Source organism: Ursus americanus, chromosome 3 (assembly GCF_024610735.1).
Source record: "Ursus americanus isolate L20-20 chromosome 3, mUrsAme1.1.p, whole genome shotgun sequence".
Classification (NCBI taxonomy): Eukaryota; Metazoa; Chordata; class Mammalia; order Carnivora; family Ursidae; genus Ursus; species Ursus americanus.
This window is the reverse complement of record NC_142129.1, coordinates 6,045,180-6,072,506: the sequence shown is the minus strand read 5'-3', so window position 1 is coordinate 6,072,506 and position 27,327 is coordinate 6,045,180. Positions and strand designations below refer to the sequence as shown.

At 50.7% G+C, this 27,327-nt stretch overlaps 3 protein-coding genes and 1 pseudogene across 6 annotated transcripts in view; 1 reads left to right on the top strand and 3 right to left on the bottom strand.

Moving 5' to 3' along the window:
• Window positions 1-102: 102 nt before the first annotated feature.
• On the bottom strand, window positions 103-14,526 carry ABCF2 (ATP binding cassette subfamily F member 2). Its single transcript, XM_045792302.2, has 15 exons — window positions 14,421-14,526; window positions 13,558-13,756; window positions 9,144-9,356; window positions 8,473-8,655; window positions 8,218-8,389; window positions 6,967-7,062; window positions 6,038-6,140; window positions 4,755-4,850; window positions 4,466-4,585; window positions 4,293-4,382; window positions 3,810-3,920; window positions 3,091-3,153; window positions 2,760-2,888; window positions 1,870-2,073; window positions 103-734 (listed from the first exon to the last, which is right to left on the bottom strand). Exons 2-15 carry the CDS (start codon window positions 13,712-13,714, stop codon window positions 597-599), a joined length of 1,875 nt encoding a protein of 624 aa, XP_045648258.1. The 5' UTR covers window positions 13,715-13,756; window positions 14,421-14,526; the 3' UTR covers window positions 103-596.
• On the bottom strand, window positions 14,498-20,020 carry LOC148110326 (uncharacterized; annotated as a pseudogene).
• On the top strand, window positions 19,612-27,298 carry CHPF2 (chondroitin polymerizing factor 2). Of its 2 annotated transcripts, none has more exons than XM_045792298.2 (7): window positions 19,612-19,720; window positions 20,242-21,444; window positions 21,866-22,430; window positions 23,027-23,209; window positions 23,883-25,684; window positions 26,063-26,212; window positions 26,419-27,298. In XM_045792298.2, exons 2-5 carry the CDS (start codon window positions 21,158-21,160, stop codon window positions 25,188-25,190), a joined length of 2,343 nt encoding a protein of 780 aa, XP_045648254.1. In that variant the 5' UTR covers window positions 19,612-19,720; window positions 20,242-21,157; the 3' UTR covers window positions 25,191-25,684; window positions 26,063-26,212; window positions 26,419-27,298. The 2 variants fall into 2 exon arrangements, with proteins under 2 accessions (XP_045648254.1, XP_087716812.1); XM_087860686.1 differs by having other exon boundaries at window positions 19,630-19,790.
• SMARCD3 (SWI/SNF related BAF chromatin remodeling complex subunit D3) overlaps window positions 25,467-27,327 on the bottom strand; it is a 28,112-nt gene continuing 26,251 nt past the window's right edge. For all 3 annotated transcript variants that reach the window (XM_045792301.2, XM_087860691.1, XM_045792299.2), the window contains exons 9-13: window positions 26,781-26,878; window positions 26,493-26,628; window positions 26,084-26,206; window positions 25,863-25,964; window positions 25,467-25,642 (exon numbers count right to left, since the gene is read on the bottom strand). In XM_045792301.2, coding sequence (XP_045648257.1) covers window positions 25,589-25,642; window positions 25,863-25,964; window positions 26,084-26,206; window positions 26,493-26,628; window positions 26,781-26,878 — 513 coding nt within the window. In that variant the 3' untranslated portion in view covers window positions 25,467-25,588. The remainder of the gene's footprint in view (window positions 25,643-25,862; window positions 25,965-26,083; window positions 26,207-26,492; window positions 26,629-26,780; window positions 26,879-27,327) is intronic.

Here is a 27,327-nt window from a genome sequence, read left to right as displayed (position 1 = left end):
GCATCCATCCCACCAGTTCCCAGCCAAGCTCCTGCTGAGGGAAAGTGCATTGGCACTGCAGGGAGGAGGGGAGTGAAGGGCCCAGAGACCAGAAAAGGAAGGTAGGGACCATGGCTTCTTCTTTCTTTATTGGACACTTTGTAGATGTCACGCAGGTCTAAAAGTTACACTGTTAAATAATTATTTAAAAACCGACCAGGACTAAAGCCCTGGCCCAGAGCTCCAAACCAGAAGCAGAAAGGAATGGGGGCGGTGGGCTGGGGGGTATTCCTCCAACATCACCAAAACCCAGAAAACGAGGACCCTAAGCTCTTTCACAGGCCAACCCAGGATGTGGGCCCTTGGGCTAACCCTCAGGTGCCTCTGGCTGCATCACTATCAGGTCAGTAACCAGCAAGGAGCTGGCAGAACAGCCAGCCGAGTCCACACATGGACAAAAGTAACTGGAAGGACAGGAAACGGACAGGTACTGTCCAGCCGTAGATAAGATCACAGAGTGCAGCTAAGGCAGGTGGGGGCAGGGGAGGGGCTGGGGAGCGGTATTGCAGCAATGCAGGAGTATGGCCCCAGAGGCCCAGCCCAGCCCGGGCAGGGGCTCACACATTGTGGGTCCTCCTGGTGAGCTGGGGCTCTTCACCCACCAGCTTAGACTTGAGGTGCTCCTTGTAGGCCAGGATATCTCCAGGCCACTTGGTGATTGTCTGCTTCTCACAGACCCAGATTTCCTGTGCAACCTAGAAAGCAAATCTTAGGCTTAATAATCCTGGCCAGCACTCTCCCTGTCCCTGTTCAGAAGACCACGGCCAGGAGAATCCAGGAAGAAACCCCCACCACCCAACTCCATATCCAGCTCACAGTTTCACCATCTCTAGGTTCTTTGGGATGCCTAACCCAAGGGTACTGTAACCAGCATGTTTGGAGCCTTCCAAGCCAATATCCGCTGTGTCCCCTCATCTCAAGTGCCCCAACAGGGCCTAGATATGTTTAGAAACTTCACTCTCAGCTTCCTTTTCTCTACCCCATCCTTCCCAAAGCTTCAGAAAAATGATCAGAAGCTTTTCCAGCAATGCCTGGTGGTAAACCTTTGTTTAATCCAAATCCTCCTTAGTATACTATTTCTATGCTAAAGGAACTTGGTAAAGTAGGGGTGTCTGGGTGGCTCAGTTGTTGAGCGTCTGCCTTTGGCTCGGGTCATGATCCCAGTGTTCTGGGATCAAGCCCCGCATTGGGCTCCCTGCTCAGCGGGAAGCCTGCTTCTTCCTCTCCCACTCCCCCCTGCTTGTGTTCCCTCTCTCGCTGCCTCTCTGTCAAATAAATAAATAAAATCTTAAAAAAAAAAAAAAAAAAGGATCTTGGTAAAGTAAAAGCACCCTGTTCTCTACCCGACTCCCTCACCAATTTTGGCTAACAATGCCATGTGCCAAATAGGCTACCATCCCCGAATAACTACTGAACAAAATGAAGTATCTCCATTAAGAATTTCTAAATTTCTCAGAGAGCCATAAAATCTGGTCCTCATTGGGGCACCTGGGTGGCTCAGTCATCAAGCGTCTGCCTTCAGCTCAGGGCGTGATACCAGGGTCCTGGGATTGAGCCCCGCATTGGGCTCCCTGCTCCACTGGGAGCCTGCTTCTTCCTCTCCCACTCCCCCCGCTTGTGTTCGCTCTCTTGCTGGCTCTCTGTCAAAAAAATAAATAAAATCTTAAAAAAAAAATCTGGTCCTCATCCTGCCCTGTTTACACCCTGGGACCTTTTCCCACATCCAATAAACATGTATTGAGTGCCCCCTGCCACATGCTATGACTGTGTTCTACCCAGCCTTCTCCTGGATGCCCCTGCACTGACTCCCACTCCAGCCAGGGGCCTCACCTGCTGAATGAGTCTGAAATCATGGCTGACCAGCATCATACCACCCTCAAACTCATTGATGGCATCGGCCAGGGCGTCGATGGTCTCAATATCCAGGTGATTAGTGGGCTCATCTAGGAAGAGCATGTGGGGGTTCTGCCAGGCCAGCCAGGCCAGACACACTCGGCACTTCTGCCCATCAGACAGGTTCCGAATCGGGCTCACCTGAGGGGAACCGTGACATTTACAGAACTTGGTGTTACTCCCACCACACAGCGTGGCTCACCACTCCCCACCGCTTTCTCCACTAATGTGATCACCATTCTACAAAAAGGAAGACCCAAGATCACAGAGTGAGACAGTGACACAGCTACCAGTCTCTCAAGGCCTGTAGAGACAAATGTGGAGGCCTGAAGCACCTGCCGTCACTAAGGCCATACCTCTTGCTCTCTCTCTGCACTTAAATCGTTAACTAATTGAAACAATATGGTGGATCCTCAATCCAGAGCTGAATTTCCCTCGCCCTCAAGCACTGTGGTTTATCTTGTAGTGTGAGGCCAGGGCGTGTCAGAGACTGGGTGCTATCCCTGCCCCTCCCCATAAGGAGACCTGAATATTCCAGTACATACAACCTAGGGAAAAGGAAAGCTGTTGGGTTCTCTTGGATGCTAGAATCAAAGGAAGACACTTTTCAGTAAAGCACACAACTCTTGATCTCAGGGTTGTGAGTTCAAGCCCCACGTTGGTTGTGGAGCCTACAATAAGGTTAAAAAAAAAAAAAAAGAAGAGACTTTTGGGATAGCTCCCAAACCCCCAGGGACACCAGGGACAGCATTCCCTGACCTCACAGCCACAATCTCCCAGTTAGCTGGGGTTGTTCCCCACATCCACCCCTCCACCCCCCCGCTGACCTGCTGTTTCCCAGTGAGACCATATCGACCAATGATCTTCCTCATTTCTTCCTTCTCCTTGATCTCTGGGTAGCACTTCATCATGTACTCTAAAGGTGAGAGGTCTAAGTCCAGCTGCTCTTGTAAATGCTACAGGAAAAAAAGAACCCACTCAGATGTGCCTGGTGTCCTACTTCAAAAGGAGTGCTGCTGGGTTAACTGCTGAGTAACTCTACCTCTACCCAGGCACCTGTTTAAGATTCCAGGAGAAGCAGGCAAAAGCTGACTTGGCCACATGCAGTCCCCTTCCCACACCCTGGACACCATCCTGTCCCCCAAGGCCTTTCTTTACCTGATGGTAACGCCCTATCTTGACATGAGAGTGTTTTCGGATCATCCCATCTGTGGGTAGTAGCTAGAAAGAAAAGAGTATTAGGTGGAAAGAAAAGCACACAGAAAGGGAAACTCGGTCAGAAGCAGACAAAGGCAGAGTAGGAAAATAAACATATGTTCACTGAACAAGATGCTAAGTTCCTAAACAGAATCTACATCCCCACCTCGCAGACTGCTCATCTGGCCACTCTAAAAATACTGAGGAAGCTACATTGAAACAGATGTTCTCAAGGGAAGCAAAGATACATACAACACAGTCTACTTAGTAATTAAATGTCTACTACAGAATGCGCCACCTGTAAAACAAAGGACTTGGACATACCTACAACAGGGTTTCCCAAATAAAAACATGTCTCTAAATGCAGATGTTCCTCTAAACATTCTAACTGAAAACAAGGAAAAATATCGAGCCACATGCATGTTTTTTCTCTCTCACACTCACACTCACACACACACAGATCCTCCTTCCCTCCCCCGCTCTGAGAAAACAGCTCCAAGCTTCAGCACTGCCAGTGACCACATCCCCCACCCCAGAACCGGCTCACTCACCACCAGCAGCTCACGCACCATCGGTGTGCTCAGCCCCTCCAAGCTCATGGCCCCTGCACACCTTCCCTCTTCCTCAGACACGGTAAGTACCTACTCTTAAAAATCCCAATTCCCAACTTGGCCCCATACCTCTCCAGTTAGCAGCTTCAGAAGAGTTGACTTCCCCGCTCCATTGGGCCCCACCAGAGCCACTCGCGTATCAAGATCGATACCAAATTCTAGATTGTTGTAGATGCAAGGCTGAGGTGGGTGTGAGAGAGAGATGAACACGACGCTAGGTTACCCATCAGTCGAGTTGGCTGGCAGATCAACCCCACCACATCCCCAGTCGCCACGCGAGGAGCTGGGAGTGTGAGGAGGAGGCCGCTCTCATAGCAGACCCCAACCTACTGCCTGCACCCACTGCCTCAGCTGAGCAGTTCTCCTCCCAAGTACTTGAAGAGGGGCCACCGTGAGACCCTGGGCGAGGCACCTAAGCTACTATGCCTGAAATACCCTGCGCACCATGTGGATTAGCGGGTGGGTTCAGCAAAGAACAGCAGACTCTCCCAGCCAGCTGATGCTTATCTTGTAAAACGCACCCCAGCCTCCCAACCGCACAGGAGTACTCACCCCATCTTTTGTATACTTGAAGCTCACATTTTGCACCATAATGACAGGTGGAGGAATCTTGCCACACGGTGGGAAATAAAATGACAGTGTCTAGGAAGAGGAGAGTTTATCAAGTTAGGTTGTGTCTTACCCACCTCACCGTAGGCCACTAACTTTACCCAGGTGGGCCCCACCTTGTCGCTCACGACCCTCTCTGTCAGTCCCGATGCCATCATTTTCTGTAGTGTTTTCTCCTTGCTCTGCGCCTGCCGAGCCAGCTTGGCACTGCCATGACCAAACCTAGCAATGTAGTTCTGAAAGAGACCAGAAAGAGGGCTTGGAGTATGGGCGGGTGCCAAAAAACTCATTTTAAATGTGGGGTAAATACTGATGACAACTTCTTCCTGACTTCCAGAACCCCACCCTAAGTTCCCCAAATACCCCCTCATCCAACTCTCCTGGAGAACGTGAGCTCGGCTCTACCTTCATGTGTGCAATCTGATCCTGCTCCCAGTGAAACCTCTTCATCTGGTTCTCCTCCAGCTCCAGCCGTGTCTTCACATACTGATCATAATTACCCTGCAGAGAAATGTGCCAGGCAAGGCAGGCAGCTTTAACCTCCGGCCTGGTTCTCAGGGTTTAGGGGGATGCGGGACGGCATCTGACTTGACCCTGGCTATAATACTGTGCAGCAGGGAAAGGGGAAGTACATTAACGAAGCAGACCCTAACCTAGAATCTGAGGTCTTTCACATTGTGTGCCTCTCACTCTTAGCCAGAGCTGGACCCCAGAGCAAATCCTCGGGTTAGCCATAAAGACACCCACAGCACTGGCAGCAGTCCTGACTAAAACAGTCATACAGACATCGCAAGGCTCACAGCCTTCCAAGAGCACCTCCTACTCCTCCCTACCCCACTTAGCGGCTGAAGTCCCATGTGGGCTACAGAAACTGCACCCAGAAAGGAAGACAGTAGACCAATCAGATTTAGGACCTAGCAAACCCTGCACAATTGGACTGCCATGGTTTCTATCTGCAAAAAATCAGGCTCAACCTAAATAGTCATCAAAAAGGGCCTGACAAGTAAGTTACCAGAGAGCTATGCAATGAAATATTATGCAATTAACTGAAAAGAATGAGGTTGCTGTATACATATTCATATGGGAAGCAGTACAAAATATATTAAAATGTAAAAGCAACCTAGAGAAGAGAACAATTATTAACATTACAGCTCTGATATGTATACATGAAATTTACTACAAATCCTTGCAAGTATATATGAAGTCTCTGGAAGACTATATAAGGAATTATTAATACTCCCACAGTGAGTGTAAGTATGAATGAAAAGGACTTCTATTTTCTTTTTTTGAAATACAGAAAATGGAAAGGCAGACAAGTGGGCTGTTGAGATCCTGACTCCCACTCTTCATGGAAGGAAGGGTAATTGTGTGACTGTTGTGAAACAGAGTTAAGTCGTCATTCAAGGAGGCAGGGAGCACCGGGAACTGCCTGCGGACCATGAAAAGTCCACCTCTTTACCATACGGCAAACACACCACGTACACAGGCTGCCAATCGATGGCCTACAACCTGAGAGCAACTACTTTGAGACTAAAATAGAACAGGCTGCAGGACTCCTTGTCCACATCTTTTTATAGCAATAGGTAGAAAAGGGCTATTAAGTCTGTTTTGTTTTGCTTTGTTTAAAGGAGAGCTTCAAGGAGCTGGTAAGCACAGAGGTTGCCGTGGAGAAGCTGCGGCCTACTCACCGTGTAATACTTCAGTTTCTTGTTGTGCATATGAATGATGTTGGTACAGACACCATTCAGAAAGTCCTGGGAATGGGAGACGAGGACCAGGATGCGCTTAAAACTGTAAAGCCAGAGAACCAGTCAGGGAGGTGCTCAAAACTGTGACGGTCCACAACAGGGGAGCTGAGAGGTCCAGAAAACCTTCATCTTTTCCCATCCTTACACCGGAGCACTCTTTAGATTTAACAGCAATTCCTGGCTCCCAGCAACCACCCAGGCCACCAGTGCACATTCCATCTGTAATGAGACTTTGAAGGCTTTCAGTCTGAGTTTCCTCAATCTTCTGTTCTAATTTTCAGAAGAATGGAGTGGAGATGGTACTTTAACAGTGACGATAAAAATAAGCATATATACACAAACATATCCATAAATGTCTCTAATAGGTGGGTGGGAAGAACCGAGCAGGTGTGATAAAAATCACTATACTCTGCTTTTTGAAAGACGGTACCAAGTCATTGCAGAGACCACTAAAAGCCTGCCCTCAGAGCTGGTACAATATTCCAGTTATTGAGCTCTTTGGCTGTATGTCACTGCATCACGATCTTCAGTGGGAGCCCCTCTTTACACGATGCATAGAAATACGGTTAAGAGAAAAACAGTCTAAAGACATGTATGAAGTATGAAGGTGTCGTATTTTAAATGGGAAGAACCAAGAAAATTTAAAAAACAACTTGCACGTTTCAGACTGCAAATAACCAATCACACGAAACAGCCTGGGCTAAAGGTGCTCACCACGTTTTCAGTCTGGCCTTCCCCCGCCTTGCATCGGTTCTTTTTCTCACTGCTCTCCTATCACTGCAGTTTCTGGGCATCCATTTCCTTTAGACTCTGCTCAGCTCCCCCCTTCAGGACCTGCCCACTCCCAACCCCTATCCCCAGCCCCTTACGTCTTTAATTCTTCTTCCAACCACACACAGGCATCGAGATCCAGGTGGTTGGTGGGCTCGTCCAGGAGCAGCATGAAGGGCCGAATGAAGAGGGCTCTGAAGGAGAGGAAAGGAGACAGAGCCCCTTCAGTCTGCTGGGGGCTACACAGAAGGGGACTGCCTTGCCTGCTACCTGCAAACCTGGTCAGACACGGCTTGAGTCCTGAGATCAATTCTAGGTTCTGTAACTGCGAGGAAAGGGGAGAATGAGGAGAGAAACCAGAGCTGAGATGAAAGGGCAGAAAACGGGGTGAGAAGCACAAGGATGGTGCAGTTTGAGGATAAGGTTGTAAAAGTCCTTACGAGTCTGCAAATCTTTTACGCTGAAACTGGTGACCATCAGGAAGACAAAAGGATAGAGGAAATAAATTGCTAAAGCAAAAGTATTCAAGTTAAACCTATCTGACGGGGTTGCCAGACTTTAGCAAGGAGGCCAAAAAATGTTCTCTTCTTAGGTAGAATCTCAAGTCAGCAGAAGCAAGGAGATAGCACTGGTTCCTATACCCACAGTCCCCACACTGCAGGGCTTTTTAAAATTAGATTTCCAGGCACCAAATTCCAAGATTCCAACTGCACAGATGTGAAGAGGAGGCTAGGCAATCTGTACTTCTAAAAGATCCCAGGGGAAACCAGAGGTGGCTAATCCTTGCTAGCACGTGCAACCACTGCTCTCATGGCCTAAGGCACACACAGACAGCCTCGCTAAAGCAGTGTATCAAACCTCACCAATTCACTTGGCAGACAACAGCGAGATGAGGGAGCCACCTATTTAACTGGGGACTTCCTGGGGGGCCTGCTGAGGGAATGATGGGCTCTACAAACTCACTTTGGGTCCAGGTCACAAGAGGGTAGGACAGATTTCTTAATAACTGCCTAATATTTTATCTTCATATAGCAAGAATTAGAAGGACTGAAACACAAAAAAGGACAGGATGGGAGTCAGGAAGAAAGAAATGGACCTACTTTACCATTTTACTTAGGCCTGATCCTAGGATTCCCAAACACTGTGCCAGAAATCCAACAATGATCACTTCGGTCAGGAAGCTCACTCCTTAGCCCAAGCATACCACCGCCCTCCACACCATGGATGTCGTGTCTTGTATGGCACTTACTGACCACTGACCTCTATTCTAAACAGTTCCACTGGAGTAAGCATTCGACCCTGAAGGAAATGGGGAGCTCCAGAGGGTAGAGAAGGAGGAAGGAACTCACCTGGCAAGGGCAACCCTCATTCTCCAGCCCCCACTGAAGTCTTTCAGCTTCTTGCGTTGCATGGCAGGAGTGAAACCCAGTCCATGCAGGATCCGTGAGGCCCTCATCTCTGCCTTGTCAGCATCCAGCTCTTCCAGTCGCTCATAGAGCTCCATGAGCTTCTCACACTCCGCTGTGGGCAGTGAATGGCTCGTGAGGCTCCCTGGGCCTTTCCCGGGAGGAGGTCCACCCCCACCCGTAGGTCTGGAGCCCTACCATCCTCGTGAGCCAGCCGCTCAGCCTCCCTCTCCAGCATGGCCCGCTCTGTGTCGACTTCCATCACACACTGCAAAGGTGTCTTGTCACTAGGGGGCATCTCCCGAGTCAGATGGTAGATGTCAATGTGCTCAGGGATGGGCACTTCCCGTTTCCCAATAGCAGAGAGCAGCATGGACTTTCCTGAGAAGAGCAGGCAAAGAATGGGAAGAGGACACTCAGCACAGGTCTGCCGGTCATTCCCCTACTTCAGTTCCTCCACTCCAGCCAAACCATGACCTCACCATTTTTCTGAGTACCTTTCTTCCTTCATTTATTCAAATCCTACTATTAATTCCCCCGCCTCCCTGCTTTCTGGGGCTACCTTTCCAACTTTCCTCCAATTCTTGTCCCACCCCTCCTCCGTGAAGTCAGTTCACCTACAGTGGCCTCACACACCACCACTCCTGCCCCTCCCGCCCACTTCTCCAGCACCTACTGTCTGTAACTACTCATGTGGTACTTACCACATACTGCTCTGTACTGCTAGTTCCTTTTCCCTGGACATATGTGGTCTCCCACCCATACTGTAAACTCCTTGCTTTGCACATAGCTGGTGCTAAGTAAATACTTGCTGAGTGACAGACGAGCCAAGGAGAGATACCTCCCACCTCGCCTTCCAAGGGCCTCACCAATTCCATTTAAGCCAATGAGGCCATAACGACGGCCTGAGTTTAATTCCAGTTTGGTGTCACTGAGCAGCTCTTGACCATGAAAGGTGAGGGAGAGGTTGATAATGTGGGCGTCAGTACTGTTGGGGTGAGAGGCGAGGACACCAGTGACAGCTCGAGCAGCAGCTTTCTTCATCTCAAAGTCCTCTAGCTCCTTGGTCAGCAAATCCACTTCTGGAGACAGAAAAGAAGTTTAGGAAAAGGGTAAGACAGACCCCGCCCTCGCACTAAAAGAGCATTCAAACAGCTCAGTAGAGAATCAGACTTTTAAACTGAGGGTCCAGGGTTTGTGTCCCTGTTTGGGTATTGGTGGGTTTTGCCCCTTACTTAAGTGACCAAATGTTATCTTACGAAGACCCAAATGCTGAAAAAGGCATGCCCTGCAGGAGCTGGCTTCAAGATCGAGTGGAGCTGACAGATGTTTCACAAGCTTTACAGAGTGTGTACATTGTATATAGGTCTGTCCTAATCCCTCCTCTCGTGGGCTACTTTTTATTCACAACTTGTTCTTTTAATTCTAACGTCTGTTTTTAAATGACATAAATGCATGAGGGGAATGGCTAGAACTCCCAATTTTCCTCCATTATGTATGTGTTTAAGAATTAGTCCCAAAACCCAAAAGAAAGCAGATACTACGGAAGTGCAATTCTCTCATTCCATGACCTAGTGGAATTTCATATTCCAGATTCGCTTCTAAGCAGCGCAGAAGGGACCACTGTGAGAAAATGCATAAAGGGCTCGACACAAGTAGAGCCAAGGCTGGGAAAACCAGATGTTCCCAAATCTGGAGGGTGTCAGAGATGCAAACTGACCATAGCTGTGGTGCCTTTGTGGTTTTTCAGGCAGGAGTACATCTTTAGTGTGGGAAGAATGATGAATATTAATGGCTAATCTATGCTGAGTTTACTCTGTGCTTGAGACTGTGCGACGTCATCACTCTCCATCTAACTTAATCCTTACAACACCTATAAGATATATACTTATAAATGAAGAGGTAAATAACACAGCCAAGGTCAAAAAAGCTAGTTAGTGACAGAGCCAGAATTTGAACCAGGTGATCTTACCTATGTCACTATGCTACCTTTCCAGAAAGGAGAGTGCCCATAAAGTATTACTGAATGGGGGCAGATGGAGTCCTGGTAAGCTGCTTCCAAAAGAAAATAAGGCTATTTATTGACCTTTTGGGGAAGGAATCAGGAATTACATGAGGTTCCACTATGATGAGAATTTTCTGATTTTTTTAGACTTTGTTACCCTTACCTATGTTCCCTTAGTGATTTTACAGAATCCCTGAAATGAGAAAAGACTATGTGCTTGTCCTCAGGAGGAATAAAGATGGGGTAGAGGGGTGAAGAGAGCTCTCTCGTTGGGGACACCAACTCCAAGAGAGAGAATGTGGGGCGGTTAGTCTCAGGTCACACGCTCTGAATACCCCACCCTGTCAGATAATTACTAGTGCTGGTCCCATTACCCACCTTGGGGCTAACACTGCCCTACCTTAAGGAGTCAACACTAAGGGCAGGGACTGCTTCTCTAGACAGATGGCAGGTGCTCCATCTCCATCTCAGCTCGTGTGTCATAAATCAGTGCTTGATGAAAACTTTTTGAATGGAGATCAAAGTTTTTGTTTTCACTGAATAAAGGAACTTTCAGTCTCTTTTCTACGTGGCTGAGTTATCAGACTTCCTACAGCTCTGCTTCATGCCAATCCCTATTCTAGATGCTGAGAAGATGGGAGTAAGAAGTTTGCGATCTAGATCAGGAGTTGGTAAACTTTTCCTTAAAGGGCCAGATGCTAAATATTTCAGGGTTTATGGGTTTACAGGTCAAGTGGCAAAATCAAGACATTTGAAATGTAACCGCTTTAAAAAATGTAGAAAACCATTCTTAGCATAGGAGCGGGGGGGGTAGCTCAAAAAAAGACTGGCCAGATTTGGCCAACTGCCTGTTTTTATAAAGTTTTACTGGAACACAGCCACACTCATCATTTGCAGTGTCTGTGGCTGCTTTCCACTACAATGGCAGAGCTGAACAGCTGCAACAGAGACCATATGGCTCACAAAGCTACAAATATTTACTATCTGGATCTTTATAGAAAAAGTTTGCTGATCCCTGGTCTAGACCTCCATCTGCTCAGGCAAGAGGAAGATCAAAATTAAGGGAAAGCTATATATTCTTTTCTCTTGACCTCTTCTAGTTTACAGCATCTAGGACCTAAGTCACCTCTCAACCTTCTAAAGTAAGAGACTTCATTCATAAAGTAACAGACTTCATTTTCCTCGCCTACAGCATCCCAGGAAACACTGTCACTAAAGACAGCGCTGAATAAATGCAAAAGGGATTCTGGAATAAACTTCATCAGCGAGAATACTGTAGACTTCACAAGAAGTCCCTTTCTACTCACTCCCCAAACAAGAGGACCAGCTGAACTCCAGTGTCTGTCCTGAAGAGTCTCACATTCTAAAGAAGGTTACGCTGTCAGAGGTCACTTTCTTTGACATTTATTTTGATATTTCCATACCTTACTACCTAAGGAAGATTGTGTGACAATGGCAATCAGTAAAGGTTGGAGAATGGTGGCCTGTAGCATCAAGTAATCGCAAATTCAGAGAGGAGAGAGGACCCAGTCTTGGAAGAGGGAGCAGAAACGACACGGGTCCCTGACAATAAGAAATGTTTAAAGAGGGCTGGAAGGAAAACAGATGTCACATTTCAGAACAGCAGCTGCCTGAGGAAGCAAGGTGAAAACCAAAGCTCTCCTATTACTGAGATGGGGATACCACAGCTGGGTTCCCTGGAAATCCTATTTTCCCAGGGGCAAAAGTGAACAAGAAACTTGTAATGGAAACAGTGGACAATAGTCTCAAGTAGGGTTCACTTTGTTACCTTTCCAATTCAGCCAGAGAGCTGATGACAGATACTCCTTCACCAGGGCCTAGAGGGGACCCCATCTCTCTATTTTAGAGATCACCTCCTCATTCGCTCCCATCATTTTCAACTTGGCATCCTCCACTACTCGGGCCAGGAATAAAACTTCCCTGTGACCTGACCTTACTGCACTAGCTTTCTCCCACAATTCTTATTTTGGAGACAATTCCTACCACTCAACTCTCTCCTCTCAATCACTTTTAACTTCCCCCTCTCTGAATTCTTATCTGTTATTATTTGTATCAGTAACTTTGCTCTTCTCTTCAAACATTTACTTAGCATTCCATCTGCAAGGTTAGTCCTACAAAAAAGTATTACCCAAGAAATATGGTCCCTGCACTCAAAGATCAAATGATTTAGATGAAGAAACAGAAGATACAACATAGGGGCACCTGGGTGGCACAGCGGTTAAGTGACTGCCTTCGGCTCAGGGCATGATCCCGGTGTTATGGGATCGAGCCCCACATCAGGCTCCTCCGCTATGAGCCTGCTTCTTCCTCTCCCACTCCCCCTGCTTGTGTTCCCTCTCTCGCTGGCTGTCTCTATCTCAGTCGAATAAATAAATAAAATCTTTAAAAAAAAAAAAGAAGACACAACATAAAAAGTAACAGTATACAACAGCACAGGGGTTTAGTGAAAGGTACTATTTTAAAGGTCAGGTTTGATGGGGAAAGTTTTGCTATCCTAAGCTGCACCCCGAGAGAAATGTCAAATGTAGATAGCACAAAAATTGTGGTATTAGAACCTTAGTGTATAAGGGCAAAAATGTCATGACTAGTCACGGGACAGTAATAGTCGGGATGGAGCAGGTCTGTTTGGGGAATTTTCAGAGGGGTAGGAAAGAAGGCTGGGAAGAGACTTCCAAGAGCCTGAAAAATTCTGTATCACATACTGTCGTGTTTCCCTAGCTGGACTCTAAGTTATCAGAGAGCAAACTGTTCAAAGTGCATCAGTATGTAGCATGGTGTCTAGCGCTTGAGAAGTGCTCAATAAATATTTCCCAAAATATAAATAACAGGAAAGCATCTTTTCCCAGGAAAAATCCCAAAAAGCAATTCATAAGTTTCTCTCTCAGTAGAGTCACTACCCCTGGAAGGACAGGGGTATGATATGGCAAAGAACCTGGCATACTGACCACCATGTGTGGAAACGGAAACTGAGAAAAGGGCAAGGAACTCACCTCCTCCTCAGGCTAGCATGAACAGCAGCAAGATAGCACAACACCCGTGCATTTGTTTTCCCCTAGGTATGTGAGAACCTCGTGTTCAGTTTCCCTGATCAATAACAAGACTTCACATGCTCCAGCTCTATCAGTTTGGTTCATTATGAAAAGTTTTGTGGCACCAGATATATTCTCCAGTGCCCCCGCGTCAGGATTCTGACTCCGGTTTGGGCATCCACTAAGTTGTAGCAACCATCCCAGGAACCCACGTGTCCCTCAATTCACCTGTGGTCTCTCGGCCATTGGCCTCATTTTTCTCCTCTGCCACCTGTGGTTCTGTGACAGTATCTCCGTTTTCTTCGTGTCCCTTTCTGGGCCGCTGTCGTGCTTTGGCAGCTTCCTTCTTTTTGGCTGCCTTCTTCTTGGCCAGGTCAGAGGGCATGGTGATGAACCACAGGGGTACGAAACTGTTCTTACAGGGAGCCTGAAGGAAGCAAGGCAAACACCCCCAAATTCTGAACTTGTGGTAGAATGCCTGGGCCCTGCTCCATCCCGCTCAGGAATTTTCCTATCAAGCTTTGGATACCCTGCTCCGCCCATGCCTAGCCGCTCCAAATTTTGTCAGGGTCTCTCCAGCCAATTCTGGTCCTCGGCCGCTCTTCTAATCTTAACATCTCTTCCCTCAGGCTTTGTCCACCAATCCCCACGGACTGCCTCACTCTGGAAACGCTCCTCCTTTCAGGGCCTCCACTTAGGGACCAGGTTCTGCCCCCTCGGCAGAGGTCCCCGTCTCCGGTTTCCCCACAACTTGGCGCTCGGCGCTCCAGCCGGCCGCCTCACTTTCCCGGGCATCCTCCTCCCGTCTGCCTCGGTCCTCCTCTCCGTCGTCCCCCTCCACACCACCGAACCGTCGGACCCAGCTTCTTCCCGGGACGCACTCGTCTTCCCCTCGGTGAGTCCCCTCGGGGTCTCCTCGCTCGCCACCCCCGGGACTTTCCCCAGCCCCCGCCCGTCAGTGTCTCTCCCTGGGCCCTTTCTTCTCCTCCGCAGCCTCCTCCATCCCGACCCCGTCCCTCCTCCCTCTTCTCTTCTTCCCTCCCCCCTCACCGGCCAGCACCCTCCCCCCGGCGCCCCTTCCCCCAACTCACTGGGCCTCGCCGCTCGGCCTCTGTCGCAACAGAGCTGCTCCTTGGGCTCCTCCGCGTGCGGCCGGCTCACTAGCCAATCACGGCATCGCGCGGCTGTCGGCGCACCGCCGCGCAGACTCCTGGGAAGTGTTGTTCTCGAGTCGCGGCGGCTAGGGCGGAGACCCCTCCTCGAGAACTACCGCCTATCGCAAGGGCTCGCGTGACGTCATCAGGATGAGCGAGGATGGGGGAATTAGAGTCCAAGAGCCCGCCGAGAACCTGTCGGTTTTGGGCCCTGGAAACTGCAACTCCCAGACTGCTCCTCGGATAAGGGGCTGGGCCTTCCAGGCTTTACCCCACCTCTCAAAAAATTTGTGGAGTTATGTGCAGATACTGAGTTTATAGGGCCGCCCAGCCGTCTCAAACAGGGCGAGCGACTACACTTCCCAGCATGCGTCAGGAGGGAGTGGGTCGAAACAATGGGAAGAGGAGAGGAGGGAGGTAGAGGGAGAAGGAGGAGGAAGAGTGAGGCAACTGGAAAGAGAGGGCTGAGAAAGAGGCGCTTCACGACGAAGGTGATGCGAAGAACAGAATTCCTCTTTGAAAGAAAGGCGTCCTCGTTTTAGGGAACCGAGATTTTAGATGCTGGTCCAGTGTTAACCAAACTTTTAGTGGGTGCCGAACGTTGTTCCTGAACCTTGGCCGATTAGCCTACATACTCCAGAATTGTTAGATACCCACCAAAGCCATGTAAGTCTGGTGGTAAGAGCTCTGAAGTTAAAACAAAACAAAACAACAACAACAAAAAAAACCTTTCCTGAGTTTAGCTGTATCTCCAGTTAGACTTGTAACCTTGCCCTTTATTTTTCTCTTGAGTCTACTGTTTAAAATCCCTCACGGACTTCTTATCGCCTACATTGTAAATCCCAAATTTGTAGCCTCAAATACAAGGCAGACCTTTTGTGATCCCTATTACTTCTTCAGGCTTCTGATAGCGGCGCCCCACCGTCAGTGACACAGCTAGAGGGAGGCAAATGAAGCTTTTAATCCCTTTGAGCACATTCTCCAAAAGTGCCCCCACATCAGTAAAAAACAAAAACTAAAAAACTCACTCTTCTCCCCATGGAACTAGTTTTCCTCTTCAAACTTGATGCTCCACTAGAATCTACTTGTATTTCAAGTAAGCGTTGCTATTTCATGCCTTCATGCCTTGAATATAGCTTGTTCTAGAATACCCTCCACCAATTAAGTGCCCATTAGACGTCAGGCTCAGAGCTAGATGCTGGCGTTGCAATGGAGATGAATTATTCCCTGACCTCAGGGAGCTCACTATTAAGAAAGAACTTTTTAAGATTTTATTTATTTGTCAGAGAGAGAGAGTGAGAGAGCAAGCATGCACAAGGAGGGGAAGGGACAGGCAGAGGGAGAAGCAGGTTCCCTGCTGAGCAAGGAGCAGACACCAGACTCTATCCCAGGATCCTGAGATTATGACCTGAGCCGAAGGCAGACGCTTAGCCGACTGAGCTACCCAGGCGTCCCAAGGAGGAACATTTAAAGAGTAAACAGACATTTAGGTGATAAGTGCCATAAAACAAGTGGCTTATGCATGCTGCTGGAGTGCCTAGGTGGGGACCACACTTGACATAGCATAACTAAGAGCATGAGTTCTGGGGCAGACTGCCTTCATTCAAACCCCGCCTTTACAGTGGGTGACCTTGGGCAAAATACAAACTCTCCTCTGTAAAATGGGAATGATTACAGTACTTACCTCATATGGTTGTTAGAGTTTCTTTTTAATAAGCTAATTATTACTTAGCTGGAGTTCTGCTAGGCTGAACTCTGCTACTAGTAGAATCCTAACCTAAGTATGCACTAGATATTTATTTAATTTAATACATTTAACAAATATTAAGCATCTACTATGGGCAAAAGCATTGTTTTAGCTGAATAATATAGACAATAGTTAATTGACTGCAAAGCCTTTTTTTTTTAAGATTTATTTATTTCAGAGAGAGAGAGTGTACAGAGGGAGAGGGAGAAGCAGACACCCCGCTGAGTAGAGAGCCCCACCTGGGGCTCAATCCCAGGACCCTGAGATCATGACCTGAGCTGAAGGCAGGCGCTTAATCCACTGAGCCACGGAGGCGCCCCTGCAAAGCCTTTCTTTGTGAAGCAAAGAAGTTATATATGGTTGTGGATCACATAAAATCACTCATTCAAGCACCTCTTGGGAGCACTGTTGACAATATGCCTACCTGCCCAGCCTCATTAAAATGTGTGGTTACAGGCAGGTTACAGAGAACTAACATTTATTATGTTCTTACATTTATGCTATCCTATTTAATCCCCTCCCCCAAACTCTGAGGTGGGTATTATTACCATTTTGCAGATTAGAAACAAAAGCACAGAACTGTTAATAAAACAACACTGCCGGTAGGAGACAGTGCCAGATTTGAGGCTGGAATCTTCTGGTTTGTAAAATGGCTTGGGATGGCCAGAGAAAGACTAACCAGCTACTTCTCTGAAGCCACCCACATAGCAACCAATCACATCCATGATTTCCCATGATCAACAGTTGCTGGGCAGAGTCTCCCTCAGCACAACAAGAGTGGCTTAGAAAAACTGTTGGCCTCGTAGAAGTTCTGCCATTCTCACCTAGGGTTTTGATCTTTTGCAGGAACAGAACTGGGTATGGGTATTTTACAGCAGAGAGCCTGCTTCTTCCTCTCCCTGTGCCCCTCCGCCCTACTCATGCTCTGGCTCACTCTTTCTCTCTCTCTCAAATAAATATATATATGTTTCAAAGAGCACACTTATAATGAGCACTGAGTAATGTATATAATTGTTGAATCACTATATTGTCTACCTGAAACTAATATAACCCTATATGTTATACTGGAATTTTTTTAAAAAGCAAAAAAACAAAAAGAAGATGATTGCATGTGGAAAAAAATGTAAAATATCTCAATTTTTTATATTGATTTTATGTTGAAATTATATTTTTATATGTGTAATAATATAATAAATATGTGATTAAAATTAATTTCATCTGTTTCTTTTTGCTTTTTAAAAAAACGTGACTACCAGAAAATTTAAAATTACATATACAGCTCACATATTTCTGTTGGACAATTCTGGTCTGGAACCTGTATCCTAGTGTGGAGGTGAGCGTCCCTACTATGTTTTCCAGAGTCTATTCTAACAAATCATTGACTTACCACTTACTATGTGCCAGTTGCTCAGGGCAGATCAAATTGCAGTCTAACTGAGGATAAGACCAAAACACAGTAAAGAAAAACAAATGCTGGTAACTTCTATCTCATATACTTCCTAGAATGGTGGTTCTTAACTCTACCAGCCCCAGTGATTCTTTTTAATAGCAAACTTTTTTTTAATAACACCCCTTTACTATTTTGAAATAAAGTTCATAGATGATATAACCTAACTACACACATAAATTACTATATATATATATATATATATATATATATATAGTCTTAACCATAACAGAAGAAAGAAAAGGAGAGCCTTTCCAATAATCATTATTTCACTATGCTCGAAAACAAAATTAGTCATACGTTTGTACCTGTATATAGGATCACCTTGAATGTGACAGTACAAATACAGACAGAACACCATGAGTGCACTGCTGTCTGTGATACAGTTCTCCAAAACAGTAACTCTTAGTAAATTCCTGAATGAAACAAAGTACTATCTTCCTTCAATTTACATGATAGTTACATTCCTTGAAAATTCAGCACATGTTACAACCCTGAAAAATTACTTTGTTTTTATATATGAAACACAGGCTCTTGGAGCGCCTGGGTGGCGCCTGCCTTCCGCTCAGGTCACGATCCTCGGGTCCTGGGATTGAGCTCCATGTCAAGCTCTCCACTCAGTGGGGAGTCTGCGTCTCCCTTTCCTTCTACCTGCTGCTCCCCCTGCTTGTGTGCTCTCTCTCTCTCTCTACACCAAATAAATAAAATATTTTAAAAAATAAAACACAGGCTCAAGGATTAGTTAATTATAACCATTTTCTTTTCACTTACATGAACATTTAGGAGAACTTTTGAAAGCTGTGTAGGGCTGGGTGACTCCTCGTGTATGACACTGTTTGCAAAGTGCAGGATTTGTAGCATTTTTGGCTCCTCCCCTCAACCAGAGGACTAGATTGCCCCCATGCACTTGCCAATTGCTTATTAGAATGTTCCTTCCTGGTGGAAACCAGCTGTGGTCTTTGGAGCCTTCCAGCCTCCTTTTGGGTTGTTCTCTCTTCTCTCACAAGGCTTTAGCTGGCCCTGGCCTTCCCAGTTCTTCTCTAGGGCAGTGTCTTTCCTCTTTCAGGGCCTATGTGCTCGGCTGTGTGCCCAGAAAACTCCTCTCCGTTTTTTGTCTAGGTAACTTACTGAATCTTCGGATCTCAGCATTCCCAAATTCCCAATCTAATTTAATTCTTCCTGTCATGTTTTTCCGATGGGCTCTACTTTCTGCAACGACAGGTTGTGATTTCATTTCTACCTGTTTATATTTTTGGTATGTCATTGTGTATTTAATGTCTGTCTCCTTTAACCCTCAGCTCCCCGAGGGCAGGTACCATGCCCACCTCACCTACTACTTGTTCACTCAATTCCTTTCCTTTCCCCCCTTTTCCTCTTTCCTTTCCTTTCCCTTCCTCCCTCTCTCCCATTTTTTAAAGATTTTATTTGTTTGTGTGTGTGTGTTGAGAGAGAGAGCTCCCGCACAAGCAGGGCGAGCGATAGGCAGAGGGAGAAGCAGGCTCCCTGCTCAGCAGGACTCGATCCAAGTATCCGGCATCACGACCTGAGCCGAAGGCAGACGCTTAAATAACTGAGCCCCCCGGGCGTCCCTCACTCAGTACTTTCAACGCGGGCCTGCAACTTAGGAGGCAAACAACATTCTGAAATAACTCAGTGGATGATAGGGTTCCGAAGCCCATTGGGAGAGTCGTGGAGGAGGCAGAAGCGCGCCCACTGAGGCGAACGACATTTTATTTCAAAGGCGGACAAAAGTTGAGGTTGAAGATGCGGAGCGCCTTCAGGTCCACCGGTACTAGCGTCCGTGGGGCGCACGCTTCCTCGTGGGGGCGGGGGCCTGGCACGGCCGCCACGTCATCCCCACGGCGCCTGCGCGGTGCGGGGAAGGGGGCGGGGAGACCACCTAGAGGGGGGAGGCGGGGCGAGCGACCGGATGCTGTCACCATAGAGACCGGGACTGACGGCTAGCGGAAGAGGAAGGCACGGGCCGGGCTGTGAGGTGGCAGCGACTGCAGCGGCGGAGCCGGCGCCTCGGCCGGCACTGGGGTCTGTTCCCCCTTCCCCGCCCTTCCCCCTGCAGGAGCGACAGGGGCGTCGCTCCCCACGGCAGGAGCAGGTGCCACCCCCACGCCCTCGCCCCGGCTGCCCAGGACGACGCTGGCCGCATCGGCCACACCTGGCTGCCCTTTACCGGTCCGCCGCCTCCCCGGCCCTGCTGCAGGGCCTCCCCCTGTGGGACTCGGGTGTGCCTTCTGTCCCGCGCCTGCTGGCGCAGGCAGGGCCTTTGCCCCCGCGACTGGCCTCATAACGGGGTCTTTGCCTTCCTCTCCCGGCCGCGACCTCCATTCCCTCCGCCCGAACAAACCGAGCTGAGTCCCCCAGCCTCTCCTCGACAGTTCCGTGACGCAGCCGGTTTTATTTCTGTTTTGAGACTAACAGCTAAAACTCGCTTTGGGCCTTCCTTCTAGGACTAGAATTGGGCTTTGATCGCTGAGAGGTAGAGCAGGGGCGCTCGTCCTGGCAGCGGTGACGTCCAAAGCCAGCCGAGCCTCCGTTTGCTTTCACAGGATCCCGGTGTCGTCTCTGGCTGCTTCTCGTCCTCCCACTTTGGTTTGGCTTGGGTACCTGGGGCCCCGGTAAAACCAGACACCGAATTGCTGTTACACAGCCAGAGTTACTGTCATTTGCTTCCTGTCTCCTCTTAGAAGAAGGTGGACCGCACCAGCCTCTCCGTAGCTGGGATTCACAGAAGAATTGCCCTGCAAAATGGTTCCATCAGCCATTGTGCTCCTCTGAGAGGCTCTCAGTGCTGAGTCACATTATCTGTCCACCTCATGCGGGTGGGCAGAACTGTGCACCATGCCAGCGGCTCCTGACCACTCTCGACTGGGAGGAGGGGTTACTCTAGTAGCTGTGTGTTTCCTTAACACTCGGGAGTAGAGTAGAAAGAGGCCCTTAACCCTTCCCCTGTGCTGGTCTTCAATAGCTGGTCAGCAGCCCCTTCAGTAAATTGTGTGAGAAATGTGCCCCCAGCCAGGTGCTCTTTGAAAAAGGCCTATTGACCAAGTCTCTTGTCCTTGGGGCAGTTATTTTGATGGAGCATTTGCTTTTCCCCAACCCTTTATCAGCTGCTGCTGTATCAACTTAGATCCAGTCTACAGATGTGTGTAGTCCTTCTTTTTGGGTTAGATTGGGCAGGATTAAGTTTTTGTCCTCCTCTTTCTGGAAGACAGACCATCATCCCATTAGTGGGTGAAATTGACTCTAATATGTATTGCCATTTAGACTGAGGGCTAAGTCTGGCCCCTTGAGGACTGAAGCCCAGCCATATGCTTCCTGGGGATGCTGGACCTGGAAGCAAACACACCTTGCTCTGTCGTTGACTTCACCGACCCCAGGTTTCCTGGTTAAAACTGTAGGCCTACTGCTGGCCTGACACCCATCAACCTATTGATTGATCCTTGAGGCTGTGCCCTCTGGGGCATGCACATGGCAGGGCCTACCACCATGCGACTGAGCTCCCTGTTGGCTCTGCTGCGACCAGCACTGCCCCTCATCCTAGGGCTGTCTCTGGGATGCAGCCTGAGCCTCTTGCGGGTCTCCTGGATCCAGGGTGAGGGAGAAGATCCTTGTGTAGAAGCTGTGGGGGAACCGGGAGTGCCACATAATCCAGACTCAAGACCTGGACTCGACCAAAGTGATGAAGACTTCAAACCCCGGATTGTCCCTTACTACAGGGATCCCAACAAGCCCTATAAGAAGGTGCTCAGGTGAGAGCTGTGTGTGTACACGGTCCCCAGACGCCACTTCAGCGTGGCTCTCAGGCTTTGCCTCTGCCTGCACTGTAATCAGTGTTAGGCTCCCAGAGCAATTCTTTGCCTAATTACCCGTCATGGTTTGTTCCTATTTTTCCCTTCTCAGGTTGAGAAAGTCTTGCCCATTGGTGTTAAAATTAGTGTTGGGTGTTCTTAAACAGGGCAGGAATTACATCTAACCATCTAATCATCTAATCCGTCCTTGGTAGACCCCTCCCCAAATGAATTCCACTGTCAGTGGATGCTCACTGTACTAGCTCATTGATATGGATGAGGAGGTCTCTCCTCTCTCCCTTCCTAGAGTGATCTATGTGCTGGACAGACTGGGCTCCTAAAAGTTAAGGAGTTGACCCTTGGCATGTTGGTCCCTCCGCAGGACTCGGTACATCCAGACAGAGCTGGGCTCTCGGGAGCGGTTGCTGGTGGCTGTCCTGACCTCCAGGGCTACCCTGTCCACTCTGGCTGTGGCTGTCAACCGCACAGTGGCCCACCACTTCCCTCGATTACTGTACTTCACGGGGCAGCGAGGGGCGCGGACTCCTGCAGGGATGCAGGTGGTATCTCACGGGGACGAACGTCCAGCCTGGCTCATGTCCGAGACCCTGCGCCATCTCCATACACACTTTGGGGCCGACTACGACTGGTTCTTCATCATGCAGGATGACACGTATGTACAGGCCCCCCGCCTGGCAGCCCTTGCTGGCCACCTCAGCATCAACCAAGACCTGTACCTGGGCCGAGCCGAGGAGTTTATTGGCGCAGGCGAGCAGGCCCGGTACTGCCATGGGGGCTTTGGCTACCTGTTGTCACGGAGTCTCCTGCTTCGATTGCGGCCACATCTGGACGGCTGCCGAGGAGACATTCTCAGTGCCCGTCCTGATGAGTGGCTTGGCCGCTGCCTCATCGACTCTCTGGGCATCGGCTGTGTCTCACAGCACCAGGTGACAGCCCTTTCAAGTCAATCTCGGTCCCCGACAATTCGTAGTGACTGAGTGATTGGTCTCCAGGGCTGGTGCTGCTGGCTCCTTCCCAGCAGCACCTTGGGGTTTTGTCCTTCCTAGCCACTGACCCTGGCTTAGAACCTTCGGGCTTTCAAAAGTGGCATCTTGTCAGGGACCCTCTGGGCAAGATAGAAGGGTGCCTCTACTCACCAGCTCCTCCCATCTGCCCCCCTGCCCTTTGCCCTCTCATCTGACACATGCACAGTCATAAATGATCTGGGAGTGTCCTAGAGGTGGCCACTGTCCTGAAGAAGTAAGGTCAATCAGAGTAGTGGGAACATTTTCTGGCTTGTGGCTTTCATTCTCTTGAAACGGTGGGGTTCTTTGGGCAAAGTGGGCATCCTTAATTGCCTACTTCACATTCTTTTCTCCCATATCTGGTGAGAGTCAGGCCAAGTTTAAGGGGACCCTGGAGCGAGCTCCTGCTCTCTCCCCTTCTGTGGCAGCAGCGGGTGTGAATGTGGAGTCCGGTTAAGGGTGGTGGGGACAGGCAGCCCTCCGTTTGTGGTTTTGATTGATCTGATTGGTCCCTTTAGGGGCAGCAGTATCGTTCATTTGAACTGGCCAAAAATAGGGACCCTGAGAAGGAGGGGAGCTCGGCTTTCCTGAGTGCCTTCGCAGTGCACCCCGTCTCCGAGGGAACCCTCATGTACAGGCTCCATAAACGCTTCAGTGCTCTGGAGCTGGAGCGGGCGTACAGCGAGATAGAGCAACTGCAGGTGAGCCTGGGTCCGTGGTTGGAGGTCAGCGGGAGCTTCAGCTGTCCAGGCTCCCAGTGAGGGGGCAGCTGAGTGCGCGGGGAGGCTGGCGAGGTAGGAAGAGGCTGACCGGACCTAAGTGTAAACATCTCCAAGGAGAAGGGGCCCATGGGGACCCAGGTCAATCATAAGAGAAGCTCCTGGCCCGACTTGGAAGCAGTTAAAAGGATTTGCACTGGGGCTTAGTACAGCGCTTAGACGCGATTGTTTTAGTGCCCCTCCACTGGAGAAGCGGAAGCCTAGAAGGCCCTGAATTTGTAGCACTGTCCTTAAAAGGCCCAGGTAGACGTGGAAGAACAATCCAGTGGATCGTGGTTGGGAGGGGTGGAGTGTGGGTGAAAGCCAAGGTTCCGGCATGAAGAAGGCGCACTTGGGGTATGGGAGAGAAGGGCTGCGGGGCTTTCACCTCTGCAGAAGCACCACCTGTTCCTTCTCGCGCCAGCTGTGTACGGTGTGGACGATTCGTGTGCTTTCTGCATTTTACAGACAAGAATGGAAAGGGAATTAAATGATTAGCCCAGGGGCACTTCCCTCCGTGTTGGCGGAGTCAGGACAGCTCAGAACCCGGGACGCTCGAGCCGGGCCGGGCCCTGACTCCCTAGAGGGCACTAACTGTGCGTCCCTCCCACCCTAGGCTCAGATCCAGAACCTGACCATGCTGACCCCCGAGGGCGAGGCAGGGCTGAGCTGGCCCATTGGGCTCCCGGCCCCTTTCACACCACACTCTCGATTTGAGGTGCTGGGCTGGGACTACTTCACAGAGCAGCATACGTTCTCCTGCGCAGACGGGTCCCCCAAGTGCCCGCTGCAGGGGGCCAGCAGGGCCGATGTGGGGGACGCCGTGGAGACTGCTCTGGAGCAGCTCAATCGGCGCTACCAGCCCCGCCTGCGCTTTCAGAAGCAGCGGCTGCTCAACGGCTACCGGCGCTTCGACCCGGCGCGGGGAATGGAGTACACCCTGGACCTCCTGCTGGAAGCCGTGACGCAGCGCGGCCACCGGCGGGCCCTGGCCCGCAGGGTCAGCCTGCTGCGGCCGCTGAGCCGGGTGGAGATCCTGCCCATGCCCTACGTCACAGAGGCCACCCGCGTGCAGCTCGTGCTGCCGCTCCTAGTGGCCGAAGCCGCTGCAGCCCTGGCTTTCCTCGAGGCCTTCGCGGCCGGTGTCCTGGAGCCACGCGAGCACGCGCTGCTCACGCTCTTGCTGGTCTACGGGCCTCGGGAAGGTGGCCGAGGGGCCCCAGACCCATTCCTTGGGGTGAAGGCGGCAGCGGCTGAGTTAGAGCGACGGTACCCTGGGACCAGGCTGGCCTGGCTCGCCGTGCGCGCCGAGGCCCCTTCCCAGGTGCGGCTCATGGACGTGGTCTCTAAGAAGCACCCCGTGGACACGCTCTTCTTTCTCACCACCGTGTGGACCAGGCCTGGGCCCGAAGTCCTCAACCGCTGCCGAATGAATGCCATCTCCGGCTGGCAGGCCTTCTTCCCGGTGCACTTCCAGGAGTTCAACCCTGCCCTGGCACCACAGAGATCTCCCCCGGGGCCCCCGGGAGCTGGCCCCGACCCCCCGACCCCCCCTGGTGCTGACCCCGCCCGGGGGGCTCCTGTAGGAGGCAGGTTTGACCGACAGGCTTCCGCGGAGGGCTGCTTCTACAACGCCGACTACCTGGCGGCCCGAGCCCGGCTGGCTGGCGAGCTGGCAGGCCAGGAAGAGGAGGAAGCCCTGGAGGGGCTGGAGGTGATGGATGTGTTCCTCCGGTTCTCAGGGCTCCACCTCTTCCGGGCCGTGGAGCCAGGGCTGGTGCAGAAGTTCTCCGTGCGGGACTGTAGCCCCCGGCTCAGCGAGGAGCTCTACCACCGCTGCCGCCTCAGCAACCTGGAGGGGCTGGGGGGCCGGGCGCAGCTCGCCATGGCGCTGTTCGAGCAGGAGCAGGCCAACAGCACCTAGCACAGCCTGGCGCCCTGCCCCTCCGTGGCGTTCCCCTTTCTGCCTCAGCCCCGGGAAGGGCAAGGCAAGACGGACGGACAGATGGAGAGCTTGTTGCTGTATTTTTTTAATAAGAAAAATGTTATTAAAAGTGTCTTCTGCCAAACTGTTTTTAGGTCTAGGGAAAATGGAGTAAAGAGAAGAATCTGAGGGAGGGGGTGGGGAATTTTCCCCGAGGGACCCACCGCCTTCCCCTTGTCCTTCCTCCCCAGTTGCCAATGACACACAAGGCTGCTCTCAGATGCATGACCTTTAATCATTCCCCTGCCTCACCCGGAAGGTGTCAGAGGAGTGAGGGCAGAGCCCCGGGGGACAGGGCTCAGGCCCGGAGGCCCGCGGTGGCTCCTTCACGGGGGCTCCTAGGTGTTGCGTACAACCAGCGACTGCTCCAGCTCCTGCCTGCGCTGCTGGATCTTTAGGGAAATAAGAGCAGTAGCAGGGTGACGCTGTTGCTGGTGAGTGACAGGGCAGTCCCGACCACCCAGCCACCCCGGAAGAGCATCTGGGGGCAGGGAGGGCTCCTCTGTGCCAAGGGGCTGGTGCAGGGGCAAGGGCCACAGACGGGGCTGGGAAGGGAGGCTTCTCTTGGAGCGAGGGGAGGGGGAGGCCCGAGGTACCCGGGCCCCTCCACACCTTGCAGTAGAAATAGCGGCTGACGGCTTCCTGGGACCAGGGCTGGTGGTAAAACTCAGCCCGGCGCTCCTCCTCAGGGTTGCCTGCCACATCTGTCATCACCTGGGAGGGAGCAGTGGGGTCAGCCCTGAGCCCGGACCCCCGCCAGCCCTTGTGTAACAACCTTTACTGTCTTCCCAATATGCTTGTCTTCCATCCAGTGCTCCCTGAGTCCCCTTCACCTTGAGGTCCCGGCTCTGGGAGCGGAGCAGGTCTTGGATGTAGCCTTTGGGGTCTCTGGAGAAGCTTAGCATGAAGTCCCTCTGGATCTTGAGCTGGTTTATGGACTCAATCGTCTCATGGATCTACAGGTAGAAAGTCAGGCGCTTTCACCTGGCCATGGTGATGTGGGAGAGGAGGGGAAGGAGGAGGGGGGCTGGTGGGGGGAGGGATTGGCTGCTGTTCCTTTGAAGGGCAATCCCTCAGGTCCCTGCTGCCTCTGCGTCCCGGGGAGGGGGGATGGGCAGAGCTCCAAGTAGCCAGGGAAGGGCCACCTGCCCCCTTCATCTCTCCACAGGCCCGTGCTCTCGTCTGTTGTATTTTGTCATTTCTGGGTTAATGTCCCACTCCGGCTGTGGGCTCCGGCCCCACCTTACTGTCCAGAGCGCTGATCTCCTGCTGGTTGGCCGTGGACAGGAGGAAGCTGCTCATCTGTCCCTTCAGCGGCTCCTCCACCTCCACGTCAATGTCATAGCACGCCGTCTTCTTCTGGTCCGACGGGTCCACGCTGCCAGGGAAGTCCGGCCCTTGGCATCCGTGCTGCTCCCACAGAGGCCAAAGGGTCCCGGGGGCAGATGGCGGGGTGGGACAGGGGTGGGAGGAAGAGGGAGGGCAGGACTGCAGTGATTCCCTGGTCTGAGGATCAAGCTGGGGCCTCACCTGATGACGTGGTTGATGACAATGGGGTCAGGGGGCAATAGCAGAGCTGTGAGGCGCTGGGGAATCTCAGAAAACTTCAGCCGCGGGCAATCAAAAATCTGAAGTAGGAGAGAAAGAGACCAATCTCATCTGCTTGAAAAGGGTGTAACTATAGTCCTAGATCCTTCCATTCTGGGACGGCCACAAGACGCCAAGAGCAAGTCTAACTCCTCAGCGCTGCTGGGGTTGGGACAGGGTGTCTGTGGGCGGTGGAGTGTGACAAGGACGTGGGTTGGCACGGGGCAGTGGTTGTAAGCACTGGCCCTGGGTCTGTGGCCGCCAAGGTGTAAATCCTGCCTCTTCTGTTAACACTGCAACCTCGAGCCAGTCCCCTAAGCTTTCGGGCCTCGGTTTCTTCATGTCCAGAGTGGGGATGGCAACTACCAGGGCGGTTGGGAAAACTAAGTGGATGAGCCCACGCTGCCTGCAACAGTGCCTGGCACACGGCAAGTGCTCAATAAACATCGACTGTTATTTTACTCCTCAGGTTTATCTGGCGTATTTATTT